Source organism: Anguilla anguilla, chromosome 1 (genome assembly GCF_013347855.1).
Source record: "Anguilla anguilla isolate fAngAng1 chromosome 1, fAngAng1.pri, whole genome shotgun sequence".
Taxonomy (NCBI): Eukaryota; Metazoa; Chordata; class Actinopteri; order Anguilliformes; family Anguillidae; genus Anguilla; species Anguilla anguilla.
The window spans coordinates 61,165,638-61,184,531 of record NC_049201.1 but is presented as its reverse complement, the minus strand read 5'-3'; the positions used below and the strand labels follow the sequence as shown (position 1 = coordinate 61,184,531).

The 18,894-nt window shown below is 46.5% G+C and overlaps 1 protein-coding gene across 6 annotated transcripts in view; it reads left to right on the top strand.

Moving 5' to 3' along the window:
* The window catches only part of LOC118228030 (ataxin-1-like), a 60,094-nt gene extending 43,215 nt beyond the window's left edge, over positions 1 to 16,879 (top strand). For 3 of the 6 annotated variants that reach the window (XM_035419261.1, XM_035419235.1, XM_035419253.1), the window contains 2 exons: positions 9,998 to 12,049; positions 12,552 to 16,879. In XM_035419261.1, coding sequence (XP_035275152.1) covers positions 10,286 to 12,049; positions 12,552 to 13,100 — 2,313 coding nt within the window. In that variant the 5' untranslated portion in view covers positions 9,998 to 10,285 and the 3' untranslated portion in view covers positions 13,101 to 16,879. Of the gene's footprint in view, positions 1 to 76; positions 840 to 1,181; positions 1,467 to 9,997; positions 12,050 to 12,551 lie in introns of those variants that run through there. The other 3 variants (XM_035419243.1, XM_035419227.1, XM_035419265.1) reach the window with 3 other exon arrangements.
* Positions 16,880 to 18,894: the final 2,015 nt, after the last annotated feature.

The following is an 18,894-nucleotide window of genomic DNA, read 5'->3' as shown; positions in this document are numbered from 1 at the left end:
GGGAGGAGGTGTGGGGTTATTTTAGGACAGAATCCACGGAGCTGCTCCTCGGGGTGCGATGCAAAGGGCTCACACTAGAATGAAGGTGAAGGGAGAATGAGGGGGGATTCTCTTCTCTGCCAGCAGAAAAAATGAAGCGTATTGTGTGTGCGAGCAGAGAAAAGCCTTGCATAATTACCTCCCTGTGGGATTTTCAATACGTGTGTGCGTACGCGTGTTTCCATCTGTCTGTCTCACTATCTGTTTGTCCGTGTGCACCTCTCTTGCAAACTCTCATTTTCTCTTCCCTCCTCCCCTTTTTTCACTCGCCTCCTCTCTCACTCACACACTCTCTCTCTCTCTCTCTCGTTCTCCCTGTTTCTCTATTCCCCTCTCACTCCCTGCTCTCCTCCCTCTCTCTCCTTGTAAGCGTAGTCTGGGCATGCTGCCAAGCCGAGTGTGTGTTTTTTGAATGAATACCTGATGAAGCTGATGAAGTGCGTTGTGGGCGGAGCACCGGGAGGGGAGTACTGCTCGGAGCTCTGGCAGTCGAGTGGCCTTGCATAACATACGCCGGAGTGTTGCACACGTACTGCTTCATGTGAGCCAGGAGCACGGGGGGACTTCCTTATCGCCAGCCCATGGAAACGGCTTAGCGGAGGGGGCAGCGGGGAGATCGCGTACCGGAACGAGGAAAAGGGTGAATTTCCATTGCTAAATTTGCTTTAAGGAAACGCTCTGCATGAAAGGGAAGAATTGGAGAGGGGCTAAGCTTTTTTTTCTCAGGGACGCGAAAAGGCATAGAGACCCAGAGAGGATTTTTTTAACAGGCTATGCAAGCAGAGACTCTGGAGAGATTGGTAAGTTTTTCCCAAACACGGCAGCACCAGAGAATGTCTTATGCGCTGTTTTTGCACTGCAGTGTTTTTCTTGTGGTGTTTTTCATCCACCCCGACATACACCCTTGCTTTCTGTCCCCTGAGGGGTGAGAGCATCTATCGTCTTTTAACAAGGCTGGGGACTCCCGGAGAGAGGACAACTGAGAGGGGGGGTAAAAAAACGCAAGTCATGCAGCCTTGCTGCGGGTACTCTGTGTCCTCTCTCTCTCTTTCTCCCTCTCTTTTTCTCTCTCTCTCTATCTCTCTCTCTCTGTGTCTCTCTGTCTCTTGCTCGCTCTCTCTCTCTCTCTCTCGGCATTGTGCATGGTTTTAGAGAGCAGCGATGCAGGAGTCTGTAGTCATTGTGAAGACAGAGACAGCGGTGTTTGTGCTGGCTGTCTGGACGGAAACCTGTACCCGCCTCTTAAAGGGCCAGGCACCAGCTCTAGTCAAGGGGGAGGGTTCCTGCTCACGCACTACGAGGACCAGACGGACGCAGATGCAAACCTCTCTGGTTAAAATTAGAAGGCAGATAGTGTATCATGCTGGGGATTTAGGCCTTTGTGGAAGAGGAGTGTGTGGGGTATTAAGGCCGCTCTGCTCTGGCTGGTTTGTGTGAGGATTTTTTCTTTGAAGGGGTTTGTCTCAGCTGCTACCAACACAGTAATCTGGGGGATTTACAGGTTGATAGTAAATTTTATAATCTTATTACAGTTTTTTACAATATCACATTTGCATACTGACTTTGTAGTCTGAGATACGGTACAGTAATTGTGAGATTTGATGCATGTTGGTATCAGCTTTCCTTATCATTGCCTCTGTGATTTTTGGGTGTATTATCTTTTTCAGTCAAATTAATCAAGGTTCCTTTAATTAAGAAACACGAGAGACTATAATTCACACCGTAGGAATTAATGAGGATCAGTACAGACAATCAGATTCCCCGCTTTCCATTTTTCTCCATGTGAAAGTTCTGTGTTCTGTACGGTATTGACTAACTCTGCAAAAGCATTCAGGAGTCCATTAGCCCATTGGCCTTAGTGGGACTTCAAAAAGCAAACTTAAATCCTAACTATTTTGGTTGGCTTTTAAATACTATTTTTGTTATTTTATCATTGTTTTAGCAATATTTTAAAAAGTGTTTTCTGTTTTTACTTGTGATTATTTATTTAATTATTTTTTTTTATGTATTCACATGCTATTTTATTTAATAGTTTATTTAATATCCTTTTTATTTACTTATATTTTGGTTTATTATTATTATTATTATTATTACTACTACTGCTGTTGATGACACTGCAACTGCTGCATTTTAAGATGCATTTATTGCTGATGCTGCTGTAGAGTGGAGTACTCCAGGCTCTGGTGCTGCTGTAGAGTGGAGTATTCCAGGCTCTGGTGCTGCTGTAGAATGGAGTATTCCAGGCTCTAGTGCTGCTGTAGAGTGGAGTATTCCAGGCTCTGGTGCTGCTGTAGAGTGGAGTATTCCAGACTCTAGTGCTGCTGTAGAGTGGAGTATTCCAGGCTCTAGTGCTGCTGTAGAGTGGAGTATTCCAGGCTCTGGTGCTGCTGTAGAGTGGAGTACTCCAGGCTCTGGTGCTGCTGTAAAGTGGAGTATTCCAGACTCTGATGCTGCTGTAGAGTGGAGTATTCCAGGCTCTTGTGCTGCTGTAGAGTGGAGTATTCCAGGCTCTAGTGCTGCTGTAGAGTGGAGTATTCCAGACTCTGATGCTGCTGTAGAGTGGAGTATTCCAGGCTCTGGTGCTGCTGTAGAGTGGAGTATTCCAGGCTCTGGTGCTGCTGTAGAGTGGAGTATTCCAGACTCTGGTGCTGCTGTAGAGTGGAGTATTCCAGACTCTGATGCTGCTGTAGAGTGGAGTACTCCAGGCTCTGGTGCTGCTGTAGAGTGGAGTATTCCAGGCTCTGGTGCTGCTGTAGAGTGGAGTATTCCAGGCTCTGGTGCTGCTGTAGAGTGGAGTATTCCAGGCTCTGGTGCTGCTGTTGAGTGGAGTATTCCAGGCTCTGGTGCTGCTGTAGAGTGGAGTATTCCAGGCTCTAGTGCTGCTGTAGAGTGGAGTACTCCAGGCTCTGGTGCTGCTGTAGAGTGGAGTATTCCAGGCTCTGGTGCTGCTGTAGAGTGGAGTACTCCAGGCTCTAGTGCTGCTGTAAAGTGGAGTATTCCAGACTCTGATGCTGCTGTAGAGTGGAGTATTCCAGGCTCTGGTGCTGCTGTAGAGTGGAGTATTCCAGGCTCTGGTGCTGCTGTAGAGTGGAGTATTCCAGGCTCTGGTGCTGCTGTAGAGTGGAGTATTCCAGGCTCTGGTGCTGCTGTAGAGTGGAGTATTCCAGGCTCTGGTGCTGCTGTAGAGTGGAGTACTCCAGGCTCTAGTGCTGCTGTAGAGTGGAGTATTCCAGGCTCTGGTGCTGCTGTAGAGTGGAGTATTCCAGGCTCTGGTGCTGCTGTAGAGTGGAGTATTCCAGGCTCTGGTGCTGCTGTAGAGTGGAGTATTCCAGGCTCTGGTGCTGCTGTAGAGTGGAGTACTCCAGGCTCTGGTGCTGCTGTAGAGTGGAGTATTCCAGGCTCTGGTGCTGCTGTAGAGTGGAGTATTCCAGGCTTTGGTGCTGCTGTAGAGTGGAGTATTCCAGGCTTTGGTGCTGCTGTAGAGTGGAGTACTCCAGGCTCTGGTGCTGCTGTAGAGTGGAGTACTCCAGGCTCTAGTGCTGCTGTAGAGTGGAGTATTCCAGGCTCTAGTGCTGCTGTAGAGTGGAGTACTCCAGGCTCTGGTGCTGCTGTAGAGTGGAGTATTCCAGGCTCTGGTGCTGCTGTAGAGTGGAGTATTCCAGGCTCTGGTGCTGCTGTTGAGTGGAGTATTCCAGGCTCTGGTGCTGCTGTAGAGTGGAGTATTCCAGGCTCTAGTGCTGCTGTAGAGTGGAGTACTCCAGGCTCTGGTGCTGCTGTAGAGTGGAGTATTCCAGGCTCTGGTGCTGCTGTAGAGTGGAGTACTCCAGGCTCTAGTGCTGCTGTAAAGTGGAGTATTCCAGACTCTGATGCTGCTGTAGAGTGGAGTATTCCAGGCTCTGGTGCTGCTGTAGAGTGGAGTATTCCAGGCTCTGGTGCTGCTGTAGAGTGGAGTATTCCAGGCTCTGGTGCTGCTGTAGAGTGGAGTATTCCAGGCTCTGGTGCTGCTGTAGAGTGGAGTATTCCAGGCTCTGGTGCTGCTGTAGAGTGGAGTACTCCAGGCTCTAGTGCTGCTGTAGAGTGGAGTATTCCAGGCTCTGGTGCTGCTGTAGAGTGGAGTATTCCAGGCTCTGGTGCTGCTGTAGAGTGGAGTATTCCAGGCTCTGGTGCTGCTGTAGAGTGGAGTATTCCAGGCTCTGGTGCTGCTGTAGAGTGGGGTATTCCAGGCTCTGGTGCTGCTGTAGAGTGGAGTATTCCAGGCTCTGGTGCTGCTGTAGAGTGGAGTATTCCAGACTCTGATGCTGCTGTAGAGTGGGGTATTCCCAGACTCTGATGCTGCTGTAGAGTGGGGTATTCCCAGACTCTGGTGCTGCTGTAGAGTGGAGTATTCCAGGCTCTGGTGCTGCTGTAGAGTGGGGTATTCCAGACTCTGATGCTGCTGTAGAGTGGGGTATTCCAGACTCTGATGCTGCTGTAGAGTGGGGTATTCCCAGACTCTGGTGCTGCTGTAGAGTGGAGTATTCCAGGCGCTAGTGCTGCTGTAGAGTGGGGTATTCCAGGCTCTGGTGCTGCTGTAGAGTGGGGTATTCCAGGCCCTGGTGCTGCTGTAGAGTGGGGTATTCCCAGACTCTGGTGCTGCTGTAGAGTGGGGTATTCCCAGACTCTGATGCTGTTGCTGCAGGCGCCGCTCAATGTGGGTCACTCTCTCTCCCAGGGCCAGAGCCCCTCCTTTGTTTCTGCAGTTTAATCCAGAGGAGGAATGATTAGTGGGGGAAAGCTTATGCTCTGCTGTATCCTGACCTGTTTATTGGGGGGGGGGGGGGGGGGGGCGAATGTGTACATGTTGATACTGCACACTATATTTCCAAAAGTATGCGGACACCTGAACATCGCACCCATATGTACTTGTTGAACATCTCATTCCAAAACCATGGGCATTAATATTTGCTGCTGTAACAGTCTGTACTCTTCTGGGAAGGCTTTCCAGTAGATTTTGGAACATGGCTGCGAGGATTCGCTTCCACTCAGCCACAAAAGCATCATTGAGATTGGGCAGTGATGTTGGGCATAAGGCCTGACTCACAGTTGGCATTCCAGTTCATCCCAAAGGAGTTTGATGGGGTAGAGGTAAGGGTTCTGTGCCGGCCAGTCAAGTTCATCCCCACCAAACTCAGCAGACCATTTCTTTGTGGACCTTGGTTTGTGCACGAGGGGCATTGTCATGCTGAAACAGGAAAGAGCCTTCCCCAAACTGTTGCCACAAAGTTGGAAGCACACAATTCTCTAGAATGTCATTGTATGTGGTAGTGTTGAGATTTCCCATCACTGGAACTAAGGGGACTGGCCGAAACCATTAAATATAGACCTAGACCATTATTCCTCCTGCCCCAAACTTTACATTTGGCACCATTCCGCCAAACCCAGATTTGTCCATCAGACTGCCAAATAGTGAAGCGTGATTCATCACTCCAAAGAACGTGTTTCTATTCTTTTTTCTTATCTTTTTGTGCTACATGCTTCAGCTCTTGTTCTGTGAGCTTGTGTGGCCTACCATTTCGTGACTGGGCTGTTGTTGCTCCGATATGTTTTCACTTCACAATGGCAGCACTTACAGTTGACTGGGGCAGCTCTAGCAGAGCAGAAATTTGATGAACTGACTTGTTGCAAAGGTGGCATCCTATGACAGTGCCACTTTGAAAGTCACTGAGCTCTTCAGTACGTCACATTCTATAGACACTGTTTGTCAGTGGAGATTGCATGACTGTGTGCTTGATTTTATGCACCTGTTAGCAATGGGTGTGGCTGAAATAGCCAAAACCACTCATTAGAAAGGGGGTTCACATACTTTTGACATGCAGTGTATGTAAATAAGCCCTGAGAGTTCCCTGGCCCTGCTGCAAATTTGCACAGTAGCACATTTAAATAGGATGATCCAGTGCTTTGTTGTCAAGTAATATGCTTTGACAGACATTCCGATTTCCTGACACCGGGGCAGCTCAGGTACTCCAGTACTGAATAGTTGGAAAGCCATGTAGCATGGCACTAAGATTCACCAAATAATGGTAGAAATAACCATCTTCTCTGCCTATTAAATTCAGTACTTTATAATTACTCACATCTGCTCCCGATTTAATAGACCCTTGTAAATGTAGTCCTGAATTAAATACTGTAACTTGGTGATACTTCATTCACAATCAAAAATTATATCTGTGACTGATCTTGCACTTGCTTACAACACCATCAATGACATCTTCAGCTAGGTGAGGCCATTACTGGGGATGAACTTCTTATAATACTGTAGTGAAAATCAAGAATTGTGACATTGGAAGGAAGGACTTTGCAGCAGGACAGTTCCACCTCCCAAGAGGCCTGGCCTTTCTGCAATGTGTTAATGTCCTTGGTATGGTGAAGGAGACCAAAATTTGGCTCCCACGCTCGGACAGTAAGCTCTTTGCCTCCTGCAGAATAAATCATCACCACATTGGTTTCAGTCTCGTACAGTACGTGGCCATGTGAGCTGGATTCAATGGTACTTGTCTACAGTACGTAAAGGTGAATAGAATACAGTGATCCCGCTTGTGAGGTAGAATGACATACTGCAGGGCATTTTTCCATCTCACCAGGCCTGACTTGGTGCCGATGTGGCATTGTGTTGTGGAGTGGAAGACCAGGGTTTGTTACTCTATCTCCTGGGTTTTCAGTTCAGAGTCTGTGAAGGTACTGTAGGGAATCCCTGTCCAGCTGGCACTTGCACAGATAGAATCTTCCCCCCCCCACCCTGATCCGCAATTGCAATTTCCCCCTCCTAACCCTTTTCAACTTATGAGAGGGGCCTTCTGGATGCCTTTGAGCTTGGGTGGGGGTCCCTGCATCAGAAAAGGTTGAAACCCCTGCTCTATCACTGCCTCCTTGAAACCACCCCCCTATAAATAGTATTAAGGACTGTCTTTTGCCAGTTCACACTTCAGTTCTAGCTTAGCCATGTTCATTGGCATATTTATACTTGTGGGTTTAGGGTAGTATTGTGGCAGCCAACTCTCCATTAATCCTTGCCGGCTGATTCCTGGCAGTATACCAGGAACAGAAGTGAATGTGGGAAGAAATGAATGGTGCACAGTTTGGTGAGAGGATTAAAGATGAAACTCTCTCTTTTGTTTTTATTGTCATTGAAATAATGACAAAATTAAGACTAATACTCACAACAGGGTTGTACAAGCCTGATGAAAATAGTCTGAAGGGCTTGCATGGGCTTTAGTGATTGAACTTGTGATGGATACAACATAGGCCACGTTTGGCCATATGCAGAGATCCTGTTTCAAACAGTCACTACCAGTTGTAGAGATTGTAATATTGTGTTGTTCATCTGCAGCAACCTATCATAGACAAAATTGAAATGGAAATGGTTCATCTTACCAAATACTACTAAAGTATTGGTATGAAATTATTATTTCTTTCTTCTCTTTCAAAATCTCCTTTGTGTAGAATGTGTTGTTGTGCCTGTTCACAATAGCTCTGGAAATTGCCTTCAGCTAATTAGCATGCTCTAATGACTGTGTGCACTGCAGACCGAACTCTGAATTAGAGAGACGGAAAAAGAGAGAGGCAGAGGGAAAGAGAAGTAGAGACATAAAGTCTAAGGCAGAGAGAAAGGTAGACTATGAAGAAATGATAGAAACAGACAGAAAGGGGAAGGGGAAAATGCAGAGATAAAGAGAATAAACAAAAAGGGGGAATAAGCAAAAGAGAGAAACTGAGGGGCAAAAGGAAGAAAAATAGAGAAGGAGAGAGTGAAAAAGATAGAGCCCCATCTGCTGCTGTTGGCTTGTTTACACAGTACTTTTCAGTAACCCAGTGTCTAACTGTGCAATTTCCATTAACAATGGTGATGACCTCTAGTGTGAAGCAGAAATAAATAGCTAATCTCAGCACTCATTGACTCTGGCCTCCAGGCCCTTGTCACACTCAGTTATTGTGTTCCAGGACCAGTTTCACTTGCAAACATGGATGGCGCTAGGTTCTCTAGCAATGTACCACTACTATAATACAACAAGGATGCACTGGAAAGATGGCTAAAGACAGCTTTACTTGCACTTCATTTAATCATTTAAATATCCACAGGTTTACTCTTCACAGTCAGGTATAAATGCAGTGGCAGCCAGACACAGTGGTTACCTTTGTAATGACATTTACTTGCAGTTACATAACAAGCAGGTAATGGTTCTCATAGCAGAAGAAAGACCATCTGCCTTTTCCTTGGATGCTTCTTTCTGAGTCACAGCCAACCCAGTGAAAATCCAGCCATCGCATGTCATTTCTTCACAGCTCAATTTGTCTGAACGCAGAGTGCTGTGGTTTTGTCTCACAATTTTCTGTGAACCAAAACAACCAAGGGGAAAAAACACAGAGCCTTTCCATCTTTGTGCCAAGAGAGGCCTCAGAATGCTCCAGAGACACAGCAGATAAGAGGCTGATAAGGGCCCAGAACTGGAGGAATGTCCCATTCTGAATGAGAACTCAGCTGGGTCTCTGGCTCTCCTAATGTCTCAAAACGTCCAGCTTATTTTATATTCAAAGCAACCCTCCCACATGCAACACAGAGCAGACCTATTTCTGAATTGTCTTTAATTGTATTCACAAAACTTGGCAATGTACAACCATTTCATCTGAAGTATATATGAGTATATAGTGTGCACTTCTAGGGCAATATTTAGCTATTTTGCATGTTTCTTTGAGCAATTTGGTTCTGTCAGTAATACACTACACAAACAACCATTATTTTCAGTGGAGCATTTCCCAAAGTGGGATATAATGTCTGAACTTCTGAATCACCTGAATTATCCAGATGCATGCATTGCCCCTGAATAGCTTATGCTCTACAGCTTATTTCAAAAGCACTAGCAGTATACACATTTTCTATTCTAAGTCATGTCAGAATACCTGACTGGAAATGAGGGTGTTTTGAAATACATCAAAATGCTGTGGAATAAAGAGTTAGAATATTATTGGAAGCTTAAGGTTTTTACTTGTCTTGTTGTATATGCATAGGAGACACTCATACAGGCTGGTCTACATACACATACTGTACATTCATACCGACGGGAATTTACAGAGGTAAACTGCACATTGTCCTCTCGGAAGTGTCCTCTTACAACTCATGTCTGTGTGGGGCAGAGTTGCGAGCTACATTGTGATGTGAAGTGGCTGGCTGACACATGTGCTTTGGAGGAGACTTGGACAAAAAACTTTCCAGAGCTTCATAGAAGAATACAAACTATAACTGTATACTAGTTATGATTAGAGGTATTAGAGAGAAAACATGTGTGCCTTTATGCACAGTTACCTAGAAAACATTGCTTAAAATAAGTTCTTCTTCAGATTCACACACCTTCCTGTGGGTGCTTATTGAAACCTTTTCATTTTGACACCACAGAATGATGCTGAAGTCCAAAAACATGAATGCACCCTGTTTCTACTGTGTGTTAGAGTCAGTGTGCTGTGTGCATGTGTGTCAGAGAGCATGACAGTGGCTGCACATGTATGCTGGCCTGCTGCTGTGGGTGCAGGCTTTTAAATGTGCATTGAGAACAGAGCTGCTGGTGCATTATTAATAAAGCTAATGCTGAGAGGCTACTGTGCGCTGTCTCACTCGATCTCTCACTCATGCTTTCCCACACACATACTGTGCACTGTGCATGCACCCAGGCACACACACAAGCATGTACACACAGACACACACACACAATCTTTCTGTCTCTCTCTCTTATTCGCACTCACACGAGAGTCTTCTCTTACAGTCCAAATTCTGCACTTCCAAGCAGAAGTAATGGATGCTTGCAGCACCTTTCTACCTCATGTGAAAAGCCAGCTCCCACTCTGAGGCACTTAGGGCTTCCATCAGTCATCATTTTATTGTGAGCGGTGACTAATATATGTGTGTGTGTGTGTGTGATTCCCTCCACAGAGTACAGTTACAGCTGAGGAGGCCCACACTCAGAGGGAGATGATTCCTCATGAAATCCATGGATCCTCCTCTGACAGCAGACAAGACTCCACAAGCTTCAGACTGAGATCTGCATCAGTCAGACGCTGAGGACGCCGGAGTGGCTAACGAGTTAGCGGGAGGACCCCGCTACAGTGATAACTACAACTACCGGACAGATAAAGAGAGATAAAGAGTTAGAGAGAAAAGGAAGAGAGGGAGAAAACTGACATTAGAAGACGAGACTGGACTTGCCAGCAGTAGAACAACATGAAGTCCAACCAGGAGCGGAGTAATGAGTGTTTGCCCCCAAAGAAACGCGAAATTCTGGCCATGGAAGAGAAGGCTGTGGTGGTGGCATCGGCCAGCGAGAGCCAACGAGGGGAAAACCTGGCATGGCTTGCAAGCGTGGCCAGTGGGCAGAACACTGGAGGGCAGCACGATGGACACATACACAAACCCCTCTCCTCAACAACGGAGTACTCCTCTTCCTCCTGCTCTTCATCCTCCTTGTCCTCCCAGTCCAGAGTTGCAGTGGCTGGAACAGCGCTGACCACTCTGCCTACGGTGTACTCTTCGCCCCTCTCCCAAGCTGCCGGGACCATCCAGTATACCCAGCTGCCACCCAACGTGCAGTTCATCAGCCCAGCCTACGGGGGGCACTACGCCGGCTACATCTCCTCCCAGCTCATCTCCCCAACGGCCACGTCCACCCCTGCCCTGGTCCAGCGCCCTCACCTGGAGGCCTATGGTAGCGCTGTGGTTTCACAGGCCTCTAAAGGGGACCAGCACCACCTGCTGGGCACCCCTCCTCCACCCCAGTCTACCCACCAGTACGTCCAGATGGCCGGCTCCCCTCTGAGTGTGACGGCGGGGACGGTGGCCTCGCCTGGCGGCCATCTGCCCTTGCATTCGGCCGTCCTGCCCCACACCCTCACCCTCACGCCTTCGCAGGTGGTCGTCCAGTACGCCGATAGCCCAGTGGCCAAGAAAGACGAGGGCCGGACAAGGGAGCTGCTGAATGGCGAGGTGGAGAAGGGTCGGCGCTACGGGCTGCTGCTGGAGGCCAGCCTGATCAAGCAGAGTGGAGTGGCCAAGGCAGCGCACGGCCAGCCGCAGCAGCACTACGAGACCCAGCACGTGGTCATCCCAGCCGACTACACACAGGAAACATCAGGGCTTCGAACCTCTCTGATGCTGGTGCCCAACAGCCATGGCAACAGCGGCGGTGCTGAGCAGGACTGCGGCCCAGAGAAGCCCCCATCCTCTGTGGCTCACAGTGAGAAGGGGGGTGCAGCTCTGACCAAGCCCATCTCTGGCAAGGCTTCATCCTTCACCTTCCCCTCTTCCACGTCCTCAGAGGGGCCGAAGACGCACATCGCCTCTCTGTCCCCACACACCGTCATCCAGACCACTCCCAGTGCCGCCGAACAGATCTCCATGGGCGTCACCGCCCCCAGCTTCTACCACGCCCCCCAGCCGCCCATCATCGGCTACATCGCAAGTGGCGGGCAGCAGCAGCAGACGGTCAGTTACCACGCCACCCTGCCCCAGCACCTGCTCATCCCGAGCGGGCAGTCCCTGCTGGTCCCAGTCAGCGCCAGTGGCGGAGGGGAGCAGGAGCCCCCCCATGCTGTGGTTACCTCCCCCCAGCAAAACACTGTGTCTGCCTCGCACTCCTACATCGCCACGGCGATCCCAAAGTGTGAGCTCGTGGGGGTGAGTGAGCAGCAGGCCACAGGAGCCTACCCGGCTACAGCCACCGCCGGAGGCCTGGTGCAGGCCCAGCTCAACCTGCCTGTGCCTGCAGCCCCTGCCCCCTTGCTGCCCCCCTACTTCATGAAGGGCTCCATCATCCAGCTAGCGGACGGGGAGCTGAAGCGGGTGGAGGACCTGCGGACAGAGGACTTCATCCAGAGCGCCGAGATCAGTGGAGAGCTGAAGATCGACTCCAGCACGGTGGAGCGCATCGACGGAAGCCCCACGCCCAACTCCGCCATCATCCAGTTCTCTGTGGGAGAGCACAGAGTGCAGGTGAGCTGAAAGCCAGACCATTTTTCATGACAAAGAGTTAAAAGCATTAAAATGATGATTTAATAGCTTTCAAAGTGTTGGATATAGCCTTATATAGGGCTTACCACGCTTGAAATTCAAGAGTCAAATTAGCCCTTGCACTTATTTTTCAAGGTAGATTTTTCCATAAAATTTATGGAAATTACCATGTCTGTGTCATGTTAGTCGGCAGCGTGGTTCCACCCTTGAGAGGATGAGAGCAGGCATCTGAATTTTCTACAGTATAGCTCTTCCAGTCTCCTTCATAGGAAAAAAGAACCTAGAACTTCAGCAAGGGAGTCTTTTTTTTTCAAACCGATCAAGCTCCCATTATAGACTCATTATACTCTGATGGCCTCTTTGTCACCCCATTAAGGTAAGATGAATCGAATTTAACTGAATTGTGATGTCTCCTCTGAGTTACCAGCATTTGTACCAGTGGTATGAACCCCCTGCCTCTCTCCCCCCCCTCTATCAAACACAGGTGAGTGTGGAGGTGTTGGTGGAGTATCCCTTCTTCGTTTTCGGGCAGGGTTGGTCGTCCTGCTGCCCGGACAGGACCACCCAGCTGTTTGAGCTGTCGTGTGCCAAGCTGTCAGTGGGTGACGTCTGCATTTCCCTCACCCTGAAGAACCTGAAGAATGGCTCTCTGAGGAAGAGCCAGTCTCAGGCCGCTGGAGTCCCACTGAAGCCCCCCAAGGCAGAAACACAGCACAGGGACAGGGGGGGCAACTGCAGAGAGCAGGAGAATGGACTAGGGCAGTGGGCAGGAGGGGTGGAAGGCAGGGTGGGGGGCATCATCTCTGAGAATGGAGAACTGAAGTCTGGGGAAAAGACCTGCTCACCCCAGGCACTAAAAACAGAATCTGGAGGCACTGATCGACCTTCTGGTCGCAAGAGGAGATGGTCAGCCCCAGAAGGTCGACAGGTGGAGAAGTCTGGTGAGGGGCCATCCCCACCCCTGCCCAAAACCACATTTATCCCTCAGGAGGTTAAGATCTGCATCGAAGGCAGATCAAATATAGGCAAGTGAACAGTCACAGGATTTTTGCAAATGGGGGAATGAGAGCAACGATTCACTTACGTGTGATTTTTTTGTTTTGTTTTTCCTATCCAGATTACTGTACTGTAGGCTACATTTACTACATATTTTCATGCTATAATTTTACTTTAGGTCCGTGTAATACCTACACACAGAGTTTTGACATTGTTTGATATTGCACAGGCTGTTGAAATAGTTCCACAATTCTTGGGTAAGATTGTTTGAGGGATTGCAGTGTATCAAACATATATACATAGGCAGGTGGCTTGAGCACTGCTTGACTCTATTATGAAAAATAAGCTGGTCTCCTTGCTTTATAGTCCATTTACATTTACATTATCATCACCTTTAAAGGGTCCGACATGAACAGACTGTTCGGCACATTGTCCAAGGTTGCAGGAGACACAGGATGTTGAAAGGCTATGGTCCAGTTCTGAGTGTCACTGAGAGATGGGGGTAGAGTTCATGTCACATGACTAGCTCAGTCATGTTATTGGTGCCGAGTATTCTTTCGCCCCTTGTATTCTGACCACACCTCTCTTGCTCGACGGAGGCGAGGGCAGAACATCCCCTTGAGCTCACCTCCTCATAGCATCTGTGCTCTGAGGCTGCAGAATGTGGAATGTCAGCACTTTACCTACCGCATTTGGTGGAATGGCGGAACCACTCCTGCCATGCACCCTCCCTTCCCCCAAGATCACTGTTTCCATGGCAATGGGGGATGCAGGTGGGAGTTGACATGATGTCAGCCAGCTCATGCGTTCTATCCCTTTTTTAAGGTTTGTGTGTCTATTTTTTTGTTTGTCATATGTTAGTCTCATAGATAGCATTTACCTTTTCATGGGGCCCTGTCTGGATTACACATCGTGTGGAAAGACAGTGGACGCCTTGGATACACTGCTTATGTCTCAGAGATATGTGGTGGCAGCCAGAGACCGAGGACGACATACGCCTCAGTAGCAGAGTGCAGAATGTGGGAGGAGAGTGAGGCCTCATCAGGCTCATAATGGATCAAACTGCCACACGCTTTCATTGATTGACTTACACAGCACGTTTCAACACGTTTTTCTCTCCATGTCAAAGCACTTTGATTTGATCAAGTCAGCGAGTCTGACTGCCTCACTCTCCTATTGCTAAGGGCAGGGGCACCCAGGGCCTCGCTGTCACTGTACTCAATATGAAGACAAGTTTCAGTTCACTGTGGGTGGCAGGCAAAGGCACAAACCTAAAGAGCACCTGGGGGTGGTTCTGCAAAAAATTATCTGGAGTTAATCTTGCAAGTATGAACATATATATTCTGTTGGATTTAAAAGGAAAAATCCGTTTTGAAAGCAAAGCAAACATTTTGAACCACAAGAAATTGTTTTGTGAAGCAAACCAAGCATTGTAAAGTTTGAACAACTTTTAAAGGCTTGGCAATGTTCAACCAAACACTTTTTCCCTGGGTTTGGCACCATTCTGGGTGCCTTTTCCAATGCTCACAGAATCCACTGCTGAACTTTGATGTGTCTGTTGTACAGCCCCAGAGATGGTGGAGTCAGAAGGTCACTTTATAAAGGGAAACAATGCTGATCAGAGAGGGGGTGGAGGATCTCTACACACAGCACTATGTTTACATTGTTTTTGCTATAGAACTGGCTTTGCCTACATAGAGACACTGCCTCTCTGTCAGATATTTTACATTCAAAGCACATTTAATTTGTAATGTCACGTTCCCATTATCTGAACGTTATACACTCTTTGGGTGGTATTTATACCCTAGCCACTGATTTACTTTAATAAGCAGATTTCCTCTTGGCCCCTACTGTTGAAACTGCAAATGGGGCAGTTTCAATAGAAATGACATGAATCATTTTACACTACTCTCTGGCCTAAGAGGCATCTCCGTAGCACAATGAATTTTTATGTTTGTTCCAATTTCAGTAGCTGGACATTTTAAGACTCTTTCTCATGATGGTGCACAGAAAAAGTTTTCATCTTCCTTTTTTTCCAAATGCTTTTTATGTATAATTGGCCCCTCACATTTTTAGGAACACAACCTGTTGGTAGACAACTCAAGATGATCGAATGATTTCAAATCTCTCTTGTACAGTATGTCCAAACTGTTCTCTTAGTTAATGTCCACAGCCCAAAAGTGCAATGTACAATCACAATGTGCTGGTAGGGAAAGGTACAAAGGGGGTTTTGTTTGAGAAACTGAGTGTGCTAAGGAATCAAACAGAGATTATTTTCTTGCAGAATTTATCTCGTGTAATTGATCCATAAATGGAATTATCTCTTGTCCACTCCCTCACGAGTGCAGGATCACTGGAGTTTGGACCAGTTATGTGAAACATATCCTGCTTGTCATATAGTTTTAAGTGTCTGATTAGAGAGACCCCTTTGAATGATACCGCCCTGTTACAATTTTCCTCACAGTTGAAGGTGCAGGCCACCGGCCAGTCCCTGACCAGACAATCAGTCCTGCCATATGATGTCATGAAACAGCAGCAGTCATCCCTAGTGATGGAGAGGGCTTTTATTTATTTTTTTATTTCCTTCCTTTTTACTAATATTTTACAAGAGAATTTTGGAGTGTGTTTTTAACTCTGATAATTCTATTTTCTTTGTTGTTGTGTTGCCTGTTTGTTCCTACTTGGTTTAACCCTCATGATCTTTTCAGTGTTTTTGTGGGATATCTGACAGGAAGGATTTGTTAATAAGAACGTTCTCACTTTGAACATCAGAGGGATATGGAGACTATGTGAAAAGAAGTCAGAGACCGAAAAGATTATTTGATAATGGAAATTGTTCCCTTATCAATGTTCAAGGGTCTATCCACAAACATGTGAGAGGTGTCTGTCTCCTACATATATGTATCTTCATATATATGTATGTGTATGTTTGTAGGTTTATGCATACACATATGTATTTATGACACATGTATATTTTGTGCATGCATATTGTTTTCTGCAATATGCATTCATAAATGCATGTGTGCACATATACACATGCACACTTTTCCATGAAACACTGAAATGGCCTGCCTGTGTTTTGTGATTGGAAACAATATGTAGTGATTTCCATGTTCTGTACTGTAGTTTGTGTGCATATTTGTGTATATACTGTATTGTACAGTATACACACAGTATATATAATGAAAAGATACAGTGTTTTCTGTTTAACGTTATACTTTTAGAATCTTGCAATTTGCACAGCTGGAGAGTTTGAGACTTTTCTTTTTTGTGGGGGGGGGGGGGGGGGGCTCTTGGGGGTGCAATGAATGTTGGGAATTAATTTACCTAAATGTAGCAGTGACCAGTACTTTACAGTGACAAGTTCTGCCCGCAAGCCCTACATGCGGGTCTTCTCTTCTCTTTATAAGGACTTTAAGCATTGACTGCTGCGGTCACGGCTACAGTGGGCAGAAGTAAATCTGTGCCCTTGTGCCCATGTGTGAATTTGACTTGATCTGCTCATCTACTTTGAGGAAGGCATTACTTTCATGTAGCAGATAAGCAGGCTACGGGGGCAGATGGGATCAAGTCCAATTCACACATGTGCAATAAGGGCACAGATTTATTTCTGCTCACCGTAGCTGTAACTACAGCCTTCAATGCTTAAAGTCCCTATTATCATGTAGAAAAGGAACAGGAAGAACTACACGTAAACAATTACAGTTATGTGGCTCTCTGATTGGCCCAAGAGGCCTGCCAGCCAAGAGAGAGGTGTGTTCTCTTGTGATACAACACAGTGAATCAATGTACATGAGTCAAGTGCATGATCGAATACACCCATACAGATTTGAAATGCTTTATTTTTGCAGTGAAACAGGGTTTCTTGGATTGTTAATACAACATTTAGTAATATTGTCTTTGAGAGATTGATTTGAGGGAGACTGTTTGGATAGAGCAGTTCTGTTTGCTTGCAGAATTTACACATCATCTTAGATCCTGGTTGTGCATAGATGCAGTCATTTCATGATCCACAACAATAATGCTGTTAGTGTATGTAACTTTCAGGGAATACATTTATGAGGTTTATCGATCTAGGGTTTTTTAATGTGTAGAAGTTATTTAACAACCCAGATAGCAAGCGACTCCATGGCGGACCTGTGCTAATTCTGGCTCGAAGTCAGCACAGCCAGCGCAGAACTGGTTCGGAGCCGCTTGCTATCTGGAAAGTGTGCTAATCAAATCTACCAGCACAAGAAAAATCTGAGTGGAACTCTTGTCTTCATTGTTGAATGAATTAACTCAACCAAAAGAGTACCCCAAATTATTCTTAGCAGAAATGAACAGAGACTGTTTTGTTTTACAGTTGCATGGCCTACCATTTAGAAAATTCAGGGAAATGTAATAATAACACTCTTATGATACAATATGCAGTGATGGTCTTGGTATTTTTGGTATTTCTTGGTATTTTATTTTGATAGGACTTGTGTGTCCCCACAACCCCACTCCACATAATGACCTTATCAGCCCTTTATGATTAGTGCTTGACCAGCCTAATTTCCCCAGTTCGGGAACTTTCAGTATCGCGCCATTTGTTTATTTGTTTTGATTCTGATCGATTCACCTTGATTTGGTTTTCGATTATCAGGCTGTAGATGAGCAGGCCACGGCTGGAGAATCGGTGACGCAAAGGCAGAAAAGATGCTTGAGGCTGTCACTGCTCCACTGCAGTCTTTAACAGCTGATTGAATGTACAATAGTATAGTGAGAAGCTATGAAATAAAGCAACCTTTAGTGTTTTTTTTTTCTTCCTCCCAGTCGAGGTATGGTAATGGGATGCTTTGGAAGTGACGTATGAGGTTGTAAGGCCATCTCTATCTTGGCATCAGTTCAGCCATTTGGTTTCATTTTTACTATGTGCAATACCAATAATTTCTCTCTCCCGTTGTGCCAACTCAGAGTGGTGAGTGAGTCATTACCCTCTGCCTGCCCCCCCCCCCCCCCCCCCCCCCCCATCCCTACCCCCACCCCCATTGTCTTATCTTTCTGTGTTTCTGGAGATTTGTCTTTTACAGTCCTCAGCACAAAGCTCTTGCCTCAAACTGGAGAATATGCAGACAGGGAGTGTCATACCTGGTTATCCATGTGCCTCTTAACCACTTCCAGCTTGCAATACATCATCCCGCCCTTCAATGATCTTAAAACATTAAAACATGCAATTTTCTGTACACATGAACATCTTCACATAGTCAAGCTATCAGCGTACGTTCCTGAGAGCTTTTTATTTTCCGTTATTTTCAGAAAGTAGACACGAAAGGAGGAGTAATTAACTTTTCCTGAAAAGCATTGTACTTAGGAGTTGTTTTTAATTTTTTATTTTTGTACAGAATAGATCAGTGCTTTAGGGAGCTGATAATGATGTCACTTGCCAAAGTGAACGCAACAATATATGTTCAGCAATGTTTTGTCTCCCAAGTACAAGGCTAGTAGCAGTATGTGTGATGGAAGGCAGACTGTAGAATCATTCTCTAGCAGGCTGTCACTGAGCAGGGATGCCTTACTGAGTGCATCTGGTGTCTTCTATTCTTAACACCTCAGCATCCCCTCCACCTTTACTTTTCATGGGCAACATTTTCAGTGTGAAATGTTTTAACAATATGGAGGAAAATTATTTTTGGTCACATGATAAAACCAATTGCATGTGACATCATCCCTCACTCCCCACTGAAGGCCAAAAATCTTAGATTTTACTCAGGGAAGGGGCTGGTGTGTGTGCGTATGCGTTTGTGTGTGCGTGTGTGTGCATTAGCAGGGGCGTGTGCTCATACAGTAGATATGGTGCACGGAAGCAG